The sequence below is a fragment of the Monodon monoceros genome, unplaced genomic scaffold (assembly GCF_005190385.1).
Source record: "Monodon monoceros isolate NGI ecotype Baffin Bay Population unplaced genomic scaffold, NGI_Narwhal_1 Super_Scaffold_18, whole genome shotgun sequence".
Classification (NCBI taxonomy): Eukaryota; Metazoa; Chordata; class Mammalia; order Artiodactyla; family Monodontidae; genus Monodon; species Monodon monoceros.
Window position 1 is genome coordinate 46,058,995 of NW_021703774.1, and position 16,548 is coordinate 46,075,542.

At 41.1% G+C, this 16,548-nt stretch overlaps 1 protein-coding gene across 7 annotated transcripts in view; it reads right to left on the reverse strand.

Moving 5' to 3' along the window:
• The window catches only part of NPL (N-acetylneuraminate pyruvate lyase), a 49,375-nt gene that overhangs the window by 15,002 nt on the left and 17,825 nt on the right, over window positions 1-16,548 (reverse strand). For 4 of the 7 annotated variants that reach the window (XM_029227352.1, XM_029227354.1, XM_029227353.1 and 1 more), the window contains 7 exons: window positions 15,777-15,834; window positions 9,711-9,786; window positions 7,978-8,070; window positions 7,052-7,200; window positions 6,874-6,920; window positions 4,233-4,317; window positions 450-489 (listed from right to left, as the gene is read on the reverse strand). In XM_029227352.1, coding sequence (XP_029083185.1) covers window positions 450-489; window positions 4,233-4,317; window positions 6,874-6,920; window positions 7,052-7,200; window positions 7,978-8,070; window positions 9,711-9,786; window positions 15,777-15,834 — 548 coding nt within the window. Of the gene's footprint in view, window positions 1-449; window positions 490-1,032; window positions 1,060-4,232; window positions 4,318-6,873; window positions 6,921-7,051; window positions 7,201-7,977; window positions 8,071-9,710; window positions 9,787-15,776; window positions 15,835-16,548 lie in introns of all 7 variants that reach the window. The other 3 variants (XM_029227358.1, XM_029227356.1, XM_029227357.1) reach the window with 2 other exon arrangements.

A 16,548-nucleotide genomic window follows, 5' to 3' on the forward strand; every position in this document is an offset into this window, starting at 1 on the left:
CTTGGGAGAGCTGTCAGTCATTCACAGTTTAGTAAGATCTGTATTCAAACTGCCTTCCTCTAAACACTTAGGCTTACATCAGTTATAGTGTGGTAGTAGAATTTTAATGAGCAGAGGCAAGTAAAGGGAGGGAGTGTTGATGGTGTAGGAGAGAAGGGGTTAAAAAAATGGTGTGTGAGCAGAGTGGGGAGGTGAACAAAGTGCTAAGATGGAGGAGAGAGATTTGTAGAAGGTTGCCAAGACCTTCCAACTAGGTTTACTTTACCATTTTATAGGATTGGCCCTGAAAGTTAGGATTAGGAATAAAACTTTGCTTGTAGCTGATTAAAAGGTGTTCTTGTTGAACCCTCAGAGAAAGTGATGAAAGTCCCTCATCACCTTCTCTGAAACGCTCCGAGAAAGTCTATTTCCTTTACACTCTCCAGTAGGAGACAAAGCGGGAAACTTACCTAGTTTGACCACAAAGTTGATAAATCTCTGAATACAAAACTGGAAAGGAACAAACAAATCTATAGTCAGTAATTACTAAACTGTGATAATTTAAAGAATTTAGAGGTCAAATTGCAGAAACCCCAAACTAAAAAGTCCACACACCTTAGTTTTCTGAGGGTCTTTTGGAGTGGAGAACAGCCACGTGAGGATGACTGAGATCTACCCAGGATAAGGTAGGATCTTTTCATGTATATAAGCTTTTATGAAATGAGCCCATGAAGAAAAGAAGCTCCAATGAAGGAATTGTACAACAGAGTTAGGATGGGGAAGGTAACCTTTACCCACCTAGGTTACAGAGGTAAACTTATCAGCTAGTGCAGTTTCCAAACTGGGGTACTCTAACCTCTAGGGTACTTTCCAAGATACCTCAGGGGCACTTGGTCAAGGCTAAGATTGATGGCAATTTCTAGACCCTCAACTTCCATAAGTGCTATTTCTAAAATTGATCAGAATAAGAAGTTGCACATAATGGAGGTGTAGCTTGTCCTTTTATATTTCCCTTTTCACAGTCCTCCTACTTTTGAAAAAATAAAGACATACCTCTTATATCACTGCCTTGGGACACCTCTGGGAACCAAATAAAGGAGCAAATCAAAATGTTGGTATTGGCATCCACAAAGAGAGCTGACAGAGTGATTCCTTTAATTAATGGATAACAAGTCCTCTAAAGAATCATAGGGTTTTCAATTTTTTCCTTTCAACTTTGCTTTTAATGTTGTGATTCAGGTTGTCAGTTGAAAATCATTAAATGATCAAGCATATGACTCAAAAACTGCTCAAAGAACTGAGTGACATTGCTATACCAAAGTTTCTTCCATTCTTATCTACTAATATATATAAACAGGGTATCACAGCACTTATTTCTATAAAAGCAAAAAACAAATAGTATTGATGCTGAACTTTAACTCATCCTAGCATTAAAGGATATTCATCCACAAATTCATGAAGCAATTCTTAAAAAGATTCCCATTCATCTCATCAAGAGATGCATTTTCAATAACATTTTACTTTTATGTTGTTTTAATCAATTGTATACTAGTAATAAAAAATTCAATGCAGAATAAAATTTTGATATCAAGCCTTACAAACATAAATGCACATGTTCTTTTTTTCCCTAACATACAAAGTATGGCACATTACATTCAGAAGTCTCTACTTTGTTGCTTTTTTTACACTTAATGTATCATGGAGATCTCTCCAGATGTGTGCATATAAAAGTATCTCATCCTTCTAAAGGGCTGTATGTAGTTCCATTAAATAACTCAAACATAATGTATTTAACCATTTCCTTATGGGTGGATATTTGGGCTGTTTCTATCTTTTGCTAGTATAAAAAATGCTATAAGGAATATCTCTGTACATGTGTCATTTCACTTTGTAAATATAACAGATGGCATTTAAGTCCGTGAGAATGATGGACTTCCCTGGTGGCAGAGTGGTTAAGAATCTGCCTGTCACTGAAGGGGACACAGGTTCGAGCCCTGGTCCGGGAAGATCCCACATGCCGCGGAGCAACTAAGCCCGTGCACCACAACTACTGAGCCCGTGCGCCACAACTACTGAAGCCCACGTGCCTAGATCCCGTGCTCTGCAACAAGAGAAGCCACTGCAGTGAGAAGCCCGCGCACTGCAATGAAGAGTAGCTCCCGCTCGCCGCCACAACGAAGACCAACACAGCCAAAAATAAAGTCCATGAGAATGAGTAAGTTTAGCCCTAACTTTTTATTTATCTGTTTCTTCACTTGACTGCGAACTCCTTTAGGGCAGAGACCAGTTTTATTGAAATTATATATTCAGTTCAGCCCATGGTATATTAATAAGTGAGTAAATGAGACCTGCTCACACTTGCTTTCTGTAAGAAAAAACAGAATGTGGTAAACTAAACTGCTTACCAATACTGTTTTGGGTGAGATGATTTATTTGAGTAGGCTAAAAGAAAAAAAAGAAAAAGAGATGGAAATTGAATCAGCCAATAAAAGAAACCACTAAGTGGAAAGGTTCCGTATCAGAGCTGTTTCACAGTTTACTCCATCCTACAATTTTCACATCATTCAGCTCAGAACAGGTTGAAATTTTCAGAAATAATTTTTTCTGGGAAACTTAGGAAAAAGAAAATCGTATATGAAAAGAGATGGCAGGGACTTCCCTGGTGGCGCAGTGGTTAATAATCCACCTGCCAATGCAGGGGACACGGACTCAAGCCCTGGTCCGGGAAGATCCCACGTGCCACAGAGCAACGAAGTCCAGGCACCACAACTACCGAGCCTGCGCTCTAGAGCCCGCGAGCCTCAACTACTGAACCCGTATGGCACAGCTACTGAAGCCCGCGTGCCTAGAGCCCGTGCTCCGCAACAAGAGAAGCCACCGCGATGAGAAGCCCGCGCACCGCAAAAAAGAGTAGCCCCCGCTTGTCACAACTAGAGAAAGCCTGCGCACAGCAACGAAAACCCAAGGCAGCCAAAGATAAATAATTAATTAAAAAAAAAGAAAAGAGATGGCAGAGTCCACACAATTCAGACTTCATATCTTAATTTAAACCAAAGTCTTGCCAATGTTTAATCTAGTTGACATAGCTTCCTAAGTCCTTACGCTGTTCCTGCTTTCAGCTTCACCTGGTCTGGGGCTGAATAAAGGTGAATGTTAAATAAGCTATTTAAACTTTAAGTTAAGTAGGAAGTAGATTTAGGCTTGCTCAGTGTTCAGGGTTAAAGGGTAGGGATGTATTTAATCACTGCTTGCAACTGCTTCCTCCTGTTCTCTTCTTGGTTGGAGCTCAGGTCACTCCCTCAAACCTCCAGGATGCTTTGCAACTTCTGCTCTGTAATTTCTGATTGCCCTGATGGTGGCCTGTCCTGTTCAAAAGATCCCTTTTCTAAACTTACTGGGACTGACCACCTGCTCTGATCTTGCTTATGCCTTTCATTCTCACTCATTTTCTTGGGACACTCCTCTCAGTCACTTTTATGATCCTGAAAGTTCCTGGGCCTCTCGGCCTCCAGAAGTTTCTCTGTAGTGCCTACCCTATTTCTTTCCACCTTATTCTGTTTACCTAACATATACACACTACCAGCTGTGGGGCTGGTTCTACCCTTCGGTGAGGCTCTTCCTTCTCTGGACAGCTAGGCTGTCCTCCCTGTAACATTAACAGCAGCCACCATTTCCCCCAGGGGTCTTCCCTGGAACACTTCAGTTCCTGCCGCTTTTCTCTTCCTGTTTCAAAGCCAGTGTCTCCTTTTGGATCACCTATTCAGCTCTTGTTTCCTGCCTGGTGAAGTTTTCAGTTCTCAGCACATTTCCAGGGCAAAGAGGACTGACCTGCTCTGACTTTGGATTAAGTCTCCCCTTTGTAGATCACCAGCCTCATAGCTTCCTTATATACTCTGGTGACTCAGGTGTGAAGTTCTCAAGGGGATGGCATGTGGTCATTTCCCCAAAAATCTATCACCATTATTTCACAGTCATAAAAATACTTTGAATGTAGACTAAAAGTAAGATCATTTCTAGGAGGAACAGAAAAGAGTCATTCCTGTGTGGGGCCTGTCCTGATGAGACATGCAGGAAACATGGATAATGGGCACAGGTTTGGTTTTAAACAAGAAAAAGAAGGAAAATACAGAAAGAAGCAGCTAGGCAATCTTAAGGAGGGCAGGTGTGGTAGGAATGCTGATGAGAGAAAATAAGAATTCTCAAGTGGGAAAGAAAAAAGGCTATGATTTATATGAAGGGAAAAGAAAGCTTACCTGATGGTTCAGGGCCGAGGAGAAGTCCTTCCGTTCAAAAGCCTCCAACATCTGGTTTGTCTTTTTTCCCAGGTAGTTATAGGTACTGGAGAGAAAACAGCACATCTGCAGGATCAATAACTTAGAGAGAAGGTCCAGCTCCTCAAACCCCTCTAATGCTCAAAAGGGAAAAATCTACCAAGCCTTCCAGACGTCTGTTTTTAGGCCCTAATCTATTAAAGGATCAGGTGTCTTCAGTTCTGAGTTTTCCAGCAACACTAAGCAGTGCAGAGGACGCAGAGAACACCAAAAGGAATAAAGAAAAGGGAGAAAAATAGGAAAAGGGTCAAGTTAGAAAAAAGAAAAAGAGTGAAAGACAGAGGTGTATTTGGCAAGGAGTGATTGAGGGCAACACCTGGCCCAGGGCGCACACAGAGGTCCAATGCTAGGTTAAGAACTGTGGATAAAATGTAGTATCTGAGGGCTTCCCTGGTGGCGCAGTGGTTGAGAGTCTGCCTGCCAATGCAGGGGACACGGGTTCGAGCCCTGGTCTGGGAAGATCCCACATGCCGCGGAGCAGCTAGACCCGTGAGCCACAACTGCTGAGCGTGCGCGTCTGGAGCTTGTGCTCCGCAACAAGAGAGGCCGCGATAGTGAGAGGCCCGCACACCGCGATGAAGAGTGGCTCCCGCTCGCCGCAACTAGAGAAAGCCCTCGCACAGCAACGAAGACCCAACACAGCCAAAAATAAATTAAAAAAAAAAAAAAAAAAAAAAAAGTAGTATCTGAGGTGGGTCCCAAAAACCCTATGCTGAGGAACTGGGTGAATGTAGCACCACAGTAAAAGGGGCAAATACTAGCAGATTACCTAAATTCTTTGCCAAGTTATATGTTACCCAGAGACTAGTTTCTAGTAATAATATTAATATGGATAATAATAATACAAGGACCATTTATTGACTATTGTATTCCGGGTGCCTGACATAAACCATGTCTAATCCTCTCAGAGCCCTGTGAGGTAGGTGTGGTTTCCATTTTGCTGTGAAGAAACTATGTCTCAAAGAAGGCCAGAGAGTTGTCGAGAAGCTTACCGTCCCTTCATACTGCTTATTCTATTACATTTCAGAAAAAATGGAGATGAGAATGTTATTTGATATCGTAAAATGTTCTTGCTGACTTAAAAAAGAATCTCTAACTCTACCAATAAAGACAAATATCTTAGACTAATCACTGAGTTCTTAGAGAAACCAGCAAGGCAGAAGGTTCTAGAAATTCAGAACAAAGATGTTTCCCCAGTTTCTAATGACTTCTCCTACAGTAACTCAGGATCAGAAAAGAGTTTCAACTTGGTGTACCAGGAACAGAATATTGTTGGTACTTCATAAATGTAGTCCCTGGAGTCAATACAAGGCATTCTGAGAACGTGAAGTTCACATTATCTTCTCGTAAAAAAGTAGGGAAGAATAAAATATAATCATTGAGATAAGTTACCTGCAGATGTGAAACACCCAAAGTCGCAATATGTGCATGAATGTCTAAGGGGTTTCAGAATACTCTAATTTGAATCCCAGGGGTCTCAGATGTATCCTCATTTAGAGAGGAATGTGATCATAATTAAGGAGAAATTAAGTGTAATCAAATGTACTTTGCTTTCAGATTCTGTTGACAGAATAAAAATGCCTAGTATGGGGGCCAGAAAAAAAAAAAAAAAGAATTTCCAAGGTCAGCAGATCCAGGCATTCAGGGTTCCTTGGAGGAAATGGCCTGTAGTGATGATGGATGTTGCAGGCATCCTGGCTCAGTGAACGAACCATTATTTACCATTACATCCAACCCAACTACTCTTCATCAAAGCCATGCTCACCAAGATATGCTATGAGTATTACTTTGCTTCCCCTGTACTTTTCCCACAGGGAGGAAATACACTTTCAGTTAATGTAAATAGTTCAGTCATTCTGCTTGCAGGCACATTGCTACTGAACTAGGTTAACATGTGCAGTAGACATGCCAAATTGAATGTCCCTAGGCCTTCTGCTGAGTAGACATCAGGCCACACGATTCTACCTTCCTAGCTGCAGCTGACCGGACCTTACATGGACACCTGACATGGCAGTGCTATCCAGTGATATCCTGAGATGCCCCATTTGGGTCCCATGACTGGCCACATGCATGCTGAAGCAGAGAAAGCCCATCTGGAGAGAAAGGCAAATAAAGGGATGTCCAAAGGGCCACAGGTGGAGAACGGTCTGCCTTGGCTGTTGAGAGCTTTGCAGTTTTAGGTTCTCATCTTCTCTGAGACCTCACTGCACTTCCTCCCCTTGAGTTTTATGAAATTTTATAATAACTTACCTTCTTTCACATAAGCTAGTTTGAATGGCATTCTGTTATTTGTAACCAAATAATTTCTGATAAAGAAGTTCTGTGCATGCTCTCAGCTTCTGTGCCTCACCCCTAACTGCAACAGATGCTTCTTGTAAGAGTGACTGAGTCGCTAACAAAGTGCTAAGCCCTAGTTCATTCCTTTTCACTAAGAGAATGTGGCAAAGAAAGGCAATTTCTATTAGAAAAGGTGTACTTGCAAGAAATACAACTGCGCAGGTGATGACTGCTTCTGTGGGGGATTTTACACTAATAAGCATTGGGAAAAATGAGTCCTGCTTACCTGCCCACTGCTCCAGTTGCTCCCATCACCAGAGCACTCAACAGTTGCTGATCAGAAACAGACAGAGAGTATTAACTTTGATGAAAAAGAGAAGAGAAAAGATGCTACTATATAAGCGGCTACATCAATTGTTGCAGAGGGAAACTAACCTGCTGGGATATGCCAGGGGGAAACTTACCTCATCCACCCCAAAAAGGAAAGCAAACTGTTGCTGGCGATTCTGATCAACACATTGCCCGAAGTCTAAGAGATCTGTGTCACTGAATTTCAGCCCTTGGAAGGTGGGGATCTTATCCTGAATTCCATCCAACAACTCCTCAGCACGAACTGTTCAAAACAATAAATGTCTCATTCACCGGTACACCCCCAGAAAATAACAGAGAACATCTCATCTAGCGCCACACATCTGCACTGAGCTGCCAGGGGCTGCTCTCAGCTGCAACTGGCTGCAGATTGAACATATTGAACATGATCACTTGCTCTTGCCTCCTAGTTCCTCTGTACTTATCAAATTGTAACCCTAAATCTTCTGTTCCTTGAAGACAATAGATGGATATTTATAAAGCACAACTTCTATTTTTTCTTCTAAGGAAGTTAGAAAGGAATGGCATTTTAAAAATAACCTCCTAATAAATTTCATCTAACTGTAACAATCTTCTTGCTGGAGAAGTATGATAATGATAAAAGAAAACCTAAAAGAAAAGTGAGAAGAGATCGGAGTACCTTCCTGTGTGCCAAGTGCTGAGAACACAGTAGGGTACAAAGTAGACCCAATCCCTGTCTTAGTGGGGCTTACAGGCTATGTCTTCCCACATAAGACGGAAGGGTGTGTGTGACAGACACAAGTTGTCTGCTACAAGTACATAGGGGTCAATTCGTCTTTCATACTTAAAAATCTTCCATTATAAGGTGGTGTCAATGATTGATAAGGGCTGACTTATTTTTGATAAGAGTGACTTATTTTGGAGCTGTTGGAACCATCTAGTCAACAGTCTTATGCTTTCGTGATACAGGGTGAGGTGGGGTGGAGTCGGGGTTTCTTAGTGAAATAGGGTACGATGTGAGAGGTGAAGGTGAAGAAACATGAAAAGAAGCAGTACTTACTCTTTACCCCTGTCAAGGCAGGAATGTGATAGTAGTAAAACGGCAGTGCAGGGGCAGCAGCGGCCACCTCCTTTAGGAAGTTAATCAGGACATCTGAAAAAACAGCAGGAAAAGTCATGGTGTGAACAAGTGTAAAACACTGGCTTTCCCCAGTAAAAATGGAACCTTGGGACTTCCCTGGCGGTCCAGTGGTTAAGACTCCACGCTTCCAATGTAGGGGGCATGGGTTTGATCCCTGGCTGAGGAACTAAGATCCCACAGGCCGCGCAGCCAAAAAAAAAAAAAAAAAAAAAGAACCGTCTAATGAAATGCAACCATCCTTTTTGGAAGCCAAAAATTCTTGACCACTGAGACTGCTACTGCAATGTCTTTGCAATTCACTTTATTCAAAGTTTTATTTTCCTCTCTGTAGAAAGGCCAAAATAAGAGGATCAGTTTCCTACCATACTAAAGAGCTATTAAAAAACTGGTGCAAATCTTCCCACATATTAAGAGAAGCTCATGAAATACTCTTACAAAAATCAGAAGCCCATCAGGCAGGATCCTTTTCCTCTTACCCAGAAGGGTAAGTGTGGTCAGTGAACAGCAAAGACTTTGCATTAGGATCAGAATAAAGTTGTAACAGTAAATTCTACAACAAAAAGATAAACAACATCTGCTCAAAATGGGAAGTCATAAAAGTAGTGGCACATCTCAACCAGCGTTTGGTACCTTTCCCTTTTGGAGAGAAATTCAGATATATCAGAAGACAGTTCACTCTGGTTTACTGAGGAATTGGGATTTTCTACATCATCCAATTTGAGCTTCAGCAGCAATATTACTACAGATGATAAATAAATCCAGCAGAATTGCTTACATCTGGATGCCACTGAATAGTGGGAGAGAAGCTTATGAACACATTTGAATACTGTGATAATAAATATTTTGACAAAATTATTGTGTATTGTTATTTTTCATTTGTCTTATGCAAAATTTTTTAAAACCATCTGAAAAAAACTTTAAAAATGTTCATTCTAAATTCCCCAAATAGCAGTATTTAAATTACTTACCAATATTAACGACTATTTTACTGATAACAGATAATATTTCATGACAATCTTGACCTGTTATACATTTAGCTATGGATTTGTTTAATCATGCATGCGAATGACATTTTGTCTGTTTTTAATCCTTTTAAAATTTGTACTGCATTTTTGCTAATCAAAAGGATTAAAAAGACTCAGTATACCTGGAAACCACAAATAGTTTCCATAGAGAAAACAATAATTTGATATTTTGGAAGACAATGGATATTTCTGTGAAATCTCTTTTCAGATTCATCACTTAACTCAAATTTGAATAGTACATGTAGTCTCAAAATGTCCATTACTTATATTCCTCTTTTGCTGAGAAAAATGGTCTCATGCTTTGCCATGTGACTCTGACACTCTATGCAACTGATTGGCCAAAAGTGGACACCTGACCCAAACACAGGCACCTGTAGGTTGACCCAGGGCTTGGTGGATGAGCTACTCAGATTACTTGACAAAAGAGCTGAAGTCCTTTAATGGAGTCTTTTCTTCTCTTTTATGGGTCCAGGGAGGCTGAATATTCCGGAGAACTACTGTACCATTGCAACTTCATGCCTCCAGTCCATAAGACTTTACTTTCATGAGTTAAATACAACCATTTGGAATGAAGGCATAAAGAAGCGGACCATGTACAGCACTGTGCGTTTTGACCTATCTACCTACCTTTGTTCCATGGCTTGAGAAAGAAAGGTGCAATGACAGCGATGCCATCGGCTCCTATTTTTGCTGCATGTTGGGCCTTTAAAAGAAGAAAGAAGACCATTGGTCACAATTCTGATGTGTGTGAATGTGGGGTTTTCTCCACCTCAAAAGGCAATTCTCAAACACCAGCTGGGTTTCCTACAATTCAACTCAACTCTGACACTATCTATCTGGAGATACAGGTCAAGGGCTCAGTCCTACAAGACTAGCTCCCTACCCCCATTTCAAATGCCAGGTTATCACCTGTGCTTCTGACCTATGGGCTATAAATTAGAGGTTCCAACAACCCCCTCCTTCAGTCAATTAATTTGTTGGGGAGGCTCACAGAACTCAGGGAAACATTTTACTTATGAGATCACTGGCTTTTTATAAAAGGATATGACTCAGGAACAGCCAGATAGAAGAGATGCATAGGGCAAGGCATGGGGAAAGGGCACAACACTTCCATGTCTTCTCTCAGTGCAAGTGCACCACCCTCCCCAAATCTCCACAAGTTCACAAAACTGGAAGCTCTTTGAAATCTGTCCTTTGGCGTTTTCATGGAGGCTTTACTACATAGGCATGATTGATTATATCATTGGCCATTGGGGATTGGTTCAAATAGGGTCGATCATATCAACTCTAACTGAAAGTTCCAACCCCTAATTTTCATGCCTGGTGCTCTTGGCGACCAGCCCCCATCCTTAGGTACTTTCTAAAAGTCACCTCATTAACATAACAAGAGACACCTTTATTGTTCTTATCTCCAGGAATTCGAGGGTTTTGGAGCTCTGTGCCAGAAATGGGACAAAGACCAAATACCTGTTTCTTGTTATAGATCACAATTTCACAACCATCCTGGAGTAAACGATTTGTTACATTCACCTACAGCTTAGATACTAGAGGTTAACAACAAACTCTTCAAATTTGCCAACCGATGTACCACTAGAGAGTGGAAAATTACTACATTTAATGATAAATGTCATTACCAGGAAAATCCCAGGTGTTGCAAAGTAGAGACCTCTGGTGGAGGTGAGCTGTGTATTTAATCTTATTCTTCTGCAGACTTTGTCAGTACAAAAAAAACTTGCTAAGGAGACATGAGCAGTTCTTTTTTTTTTTTCGGTACGAGGACCTCTCACTGTTGTGGCCTCTCCCGTTGCGGAGCACAGGCTCCGGACGTGCAGGCTCAGTGGCCATGGCTCACGGGCCCAGCCACTCCGCGGCATGTGGGATCTTCCCGGACCGAGGCATGAACCTGCATCCCCTGCATCGGCAGGCGGACTCTCAACCACTGCGCCACCAGGGAAGCCCGAGCAGTTCATTTTGATAAACTATAACTGTTAATTATAGAGAAACTTGCACATGTCATTTCTCTTCTAGTGTTCAGCCCACTGGATGATACTGTCTTTCCTCTCCAAAGATATTAGTCATATTTTAAAATTTATATTACAGATTGGAAATGCAGTTGAGAAAGGCTGAGAAGAAAAAGATTATACATATCACAGAAGACACATTGCACTACTCTTCTGATATTTACTCACATTCCTTCAGAAAAAAATGAACATTTCCTCCCACTGGGCCCTCATAATATTTTTTATCTATTTCAAGCAGAGTACTTAAACCTAACACATTGTGAGGTAGTTGTGTATCTTACTGGTCTCCAAGTAGAGTGAAGTCCCTGAGGGCAGAGGTCAGATCTTATTGACTCTTGTGTTCAGGTCAGTCATGGTGCTGAGCACATAGCAGGACTCAGTAGATGTTGTTGATTGCTTTGAAACATGCCCCACTGCCTAAAAGGGAAAAACGGCTTTCCTCTGAGACTTAAGCTAGTGATATCTATGTCTAATAGATGTGATTAAGTTTCTCCACAAGTAAAGTAGGAGAGTCAAAAAGAGATTGGGATATAGTCCAAAGAACAGTCAAGACACTGGATAGGATTTTATTGACACAGGATTGGAAGTGATATATTTGAATCATTTATTTAGCACCTTGTTTAGGACAAGAGCAGTAGGGTAACCTTAGCTGAAAGGAAGGAAAAGAAACCACTTCAGAGACAGTCGATGGCAGTGCCCATTCAAGCATCATCCAATGGAGAGTTATGTCTAAGCAGATGCCAATATTACTGTCTCCTTGGCAAGATTATCCCACAGCAGGGGATTATCCCTATAGCAGGGGATTATCTCTATACTAAGATTATCTTTATACTATTCTAGTGTTGAACCCCATGGTTGACACTGTCTGTCATGTCATACATGACAATATTTTAAAACTCACATGACACACAGAAGAAAGCAATTGAAAAGAGAAGGGAAAAAAAAAATTTCCTCCATTACACTACCATAGTTGAAAGATCTACTGTTAAGAAGAACAAACCAAGTGTAAAAAGGATAAATCAAGTTTCCAAGTTCTGATTCTAGGCTTACTAAGCAATCACATAGTAACGTCTTCCCTAGTGGCTTGCCTAAGAGTGTTGAATTGTGGTTTTGCAAGTATACAGTATACATTCCATTTCTAAATTCAATTAATAGGAAACAGAATCAAACAAAACCCACAAGAAGATGTTGGGGTTAGATCAAGTCATTGCGCTCTTTGGAATCAGAATATCTAAATTCTGAGGACATGGTTATGTGGACAAAGAATGTCCCTGCCATTTCAGTAAACAGAGGATGCTTCCGCCAAACAGCCATCAGCCACTGCAGGCACCAGGTCGGTGCGACCTAAGGGGAACTCAGGATGGAGAAAAACATGCATATCAAAGGAATGGTTTCAATAAGCCCAATCTCTTGCACCTTACCATACAAGAAAACACTAAAATCATTAACTTGAGATGCGTGTTTTTATGATTAGCAATAATCTTTTGATGTTCAACTATATATTTTTTCCAGCCAAAAACTCCTATACATCCAGGCTCCTCCCTTACCTCTTTGGAACAGTCCCTCAGAGCTTGCTGAGTGGCTGTATCCCAGGCTTAAATCCTCAGTAAGTCTGCTGAATAAAACGTAATTCTCAACTTTTAGGTTGTACATTTTTTTTCAGTCGACAGTCCAAGCTACAACATCTTTGTACTTTCTTTTCTTACTTGATTCACAAAGACCTCAAAACTACCACATGGTTTACTTTTCTGCTAGCAACTTTAACTCCTTCCTCCCTCGCCACAATATTACTCCACCTAACCTGCTCACCTCTAAACCCAGAGCAATCCAGTCTTTGCATTCTTGTTCCTATGTTCTGGTTGAAGAGTGTACCTAGAAGAAAATCTCCACACCTGTGTGGAGTGGTGGTATGACAAATTTATGACTTACAACTTTGGTTGGTTTTTAGCACCACTGGGGCAATCCTTTTTAAAAAATTAATTACTTTAAAATTTATTTTTCAAAACTGTGACCAAGAAAAATACAACACTGGGAGTTCCCTGGTGGCCTAGTGGTTAGGATTCCGGGCTTTCACTGCCGTGGCCTGGGTTCAGTCCCTGGTCGGGGAACTGAGATCCCGCAAGCCACGCGGTGCAGCCAAAAAATAAAAATTTAAAAAAATTCACCATCTTAGCCATTTTTAAGTGTACAGTTCACTGCTGTTAAGTATATTCACATTGTTGTGAAATAGAACTCTAGAACTTTTTCATCTTGCAGATCTGAAAGTTTTGGAAGGAGCTGTCAGCAGGAACTCCATTTTATACTTTAGGGCTCCATCCTGTTAAACTGTGACTGTGCTGACCCTGCTGACGTAAAAAAAAAAAAAAAAAAAAAAAAGAAGCAGCAGCTCTCTGTTGAGAAAGGCATCCTGCGGAACTGTGCAGAAGTGTGCCTTTACTGATAACAAGTGAAACACACTTGACGAGTCAATAACTTGTAACAGGAAAAAAAAAAAAGAATACAATACCTTCCAGTCACAACTCTTCACAAAAAACTTTTGGAAACTAAGTGTGCTTCTCTGTTTTCCTTTAAAAACTCCTGCCTTTTGTTTCCCAGAGGGGACACTGTTCTGTGGTTGCTGGAATCTGTGCTCCCTGAATTGTAATTCTAAGACTCCAAATAACCATAAATTTGTTTTCTATGTCTGTGAGTCTGTTTCTGCTTTGTAAATAAGTTCATTTGTATCATATTTTAGATTCCACATATAAGTGATATCATATGGTATTTGTCTTTCTCTGCCTGACTTACTTGACTAAGTATGATATTCTCTAGGTCCATCCATGCTGAATTAACAGATACACACTACTTTATATAAAATAAACAACAAAGACTTACTATATAGCACAGAGAACTATATTCAATATCTTGTAATAACCTATAATGGAAAAGAATCTGAAAACGCATATATATATATCTGATCCTGCAAAACAGAAAACACTGTTGCATCATTTGAAGTTTATAGTAACACTAAGGGCTGCACTATTGTGGTTTATGCTGGTTTTAATAGTTAGCTAATATCTAATCTCAATCTCGGCGACCTCCCTGTAGGTGCAGTGGTTTAGAATCCTCCTGCCAATGCAGGGGACACGGGTTTGATCCCTTGTCTGGGAAGATGCCACACGCCGTGGAGCAGCTAAGCCCATGCGCCACAACTCCTGAGCCTGCGCTCTAGAGTCCACAAGTACAACTACTGAAGCCCGCGCGCCTAGAGCCCATGCTCCGCAACAAGAGAAGCCACCGCAATAAGAAGCCCGCACACCACAACGAAGAGTAGCCCCCACTTGCCACAACTAGAGAAAAGCCCACGAAGCAACAAAGTCCCAACACAGCCAAAAAAAAAAAAAATCTCAATCTCAAGACTACTAAATTCTACAGTGGTCTACTAAAAATTAATCTAATCAGGGATTTAAAAAAATGTCCAGGGGGCTTCCCTGGTGGTGCAGTGGTTGAGAGTCCGCCTGCCGATGCAGGAAACGCGGGTTCGTGCCCCAGTCCGGGAGGATCCCGCGTGCCGCAGAGCGGCTGGGCCCGTGAGCCATGGCCGCTGAGCCTGCGCATCCGGAGCCTGTGCTGCACAACGGGAGAGGCCACAGCAGTGAGAGGCCCGCGTACCGCAAAAAAAAAAAAAAAAAAAAAGTCCAGGGAATAAAATTTAAGGTTCAACCAAGCAACAGAATTTTGAAGGCAATAACTGCTTAATCTATATATCTATATATCTGTACCTATATATATAAATATAAAACTGAATCACTGCTGTACACCAGAAACTAACACAACACTGTACATCAACTATATGTCAACTTTTAAAAAAGGACCCCTAATAAATGCTTTTCTTTGTTTTACAGCCTGCTTCTTTTTCGCAGACGACAAACTCTATACCCCTTAAACAACTCTTCTTTCCCCCGCCCCCTAGTCCCTAGCGGGACTAACTCTAATTCTGTTTTTATGAATTTGACTACTTTAGATACCTCATAGTATAAGAAGAAGAATATAGTATTTGTCTTTTAGTGGCTGGCTTACTTCACTTAACATAATGTCCTCAAGGAGGTTCACCCCTATTGTAGCATGTGACAAGACGGATCTGCTTCCTTTTTAAGGCTGAAAAACATTCCATTGTATGTATATACCACCTTTTCTTTATCCATTCATCTGTCCATGGGCACTTGGGTTGCTTCGACCTCATGAACAGTGCTGCTATAAACATGGGTGGGGACAATCTTTTTCTGTTTAAGTTTTCTCTTCCATTCTCCAGGCAGCAATTCTCAGTTTTTACCACTTCTCATTTCTGAACCCCATTTCCATCTCCTTTATGCCCAGCAGATGGCCTTGCCTTTTACTTCCTAGAGAAAACTTAGGTTGGCTCAAGTTCTGTTCCTTACCTGCAAACTAGGTAGCTCCATAGCCATCCTTACTTCGCCCAAAAGAAGAGGTGCCTCTGTCTCCTATTAAACGCTCTGCTACAGCAGTTATCACCTTGGGCTACTCTCTTTATGGCTCTGTGTTGGCTTCCCTGCAGTCCTACACCTTACACTCTCCAGCATCCAATATTTAGCAAAAATGATATTGATTTTAACTCAAGCATAAAGATGGAGGCCCCTAAAGTGGTCTCTCCCAGATGGACCCACATACATACCAGTTCTTGTGACTCCTTCAAGCTCAGTGCTCCCACGTGAATTACTATCTGATCCAACCTGCAAAACAGAAAACACTGTTGCATCACTTGAAGTTTACAGTAACACGGAAGAGCTGTGCTACCTTGGTTTGTGCTGGTTTTAGCAATTAGCTAGTATCTGACTAATCTCAGTCTCAAGACTACTGAATTCTACAGTGGTCTACTTAAAATTAATCTAACCAGGGATTTTTAAAAAATGTCCAGGGAATAAAATTTAAGGTTCAACTAAGCAGTAAGATTTTTTTTTAGCATCTTTATTGGAGTATAATTGCTTTACAATGTTGTGTTAGTTTCTGCTGTATATAAGCAACAGGATTTCAAAAGCAATAACTGATTAATCAATCAATAGTCAAGTACCTTATTTTGACTATGCATGGTTAGAGATGCTGCATTTGATGGTGACAATGTGCATGAAAATAGGTGTAAAGCTGAGATATTTTTGGTTGGAGATAAAAATAAGGAGGTTCCTCAAAGAGTACAACCAGGAACCAGCCATATGAGAAAGGAATTCACTGTGAAAAGTTTTTTCCTATCTTGTGTATCCTCAGAATTTGGCCATGAGTGAGGTTTTCTCTGAGACCTCAGTGTTCATCTTTGGAGGTGCTCCACGGGGCCCTGTGGGAAGAGGCCACACTTAGACTGGTCTTCTGAGGGTAGGATCAATAAAACTCAGCTGTGAATGCAGTCATGCTGGTGAGTCTTCCAGGGACTCAGAGTGACACACGTGCTGCCC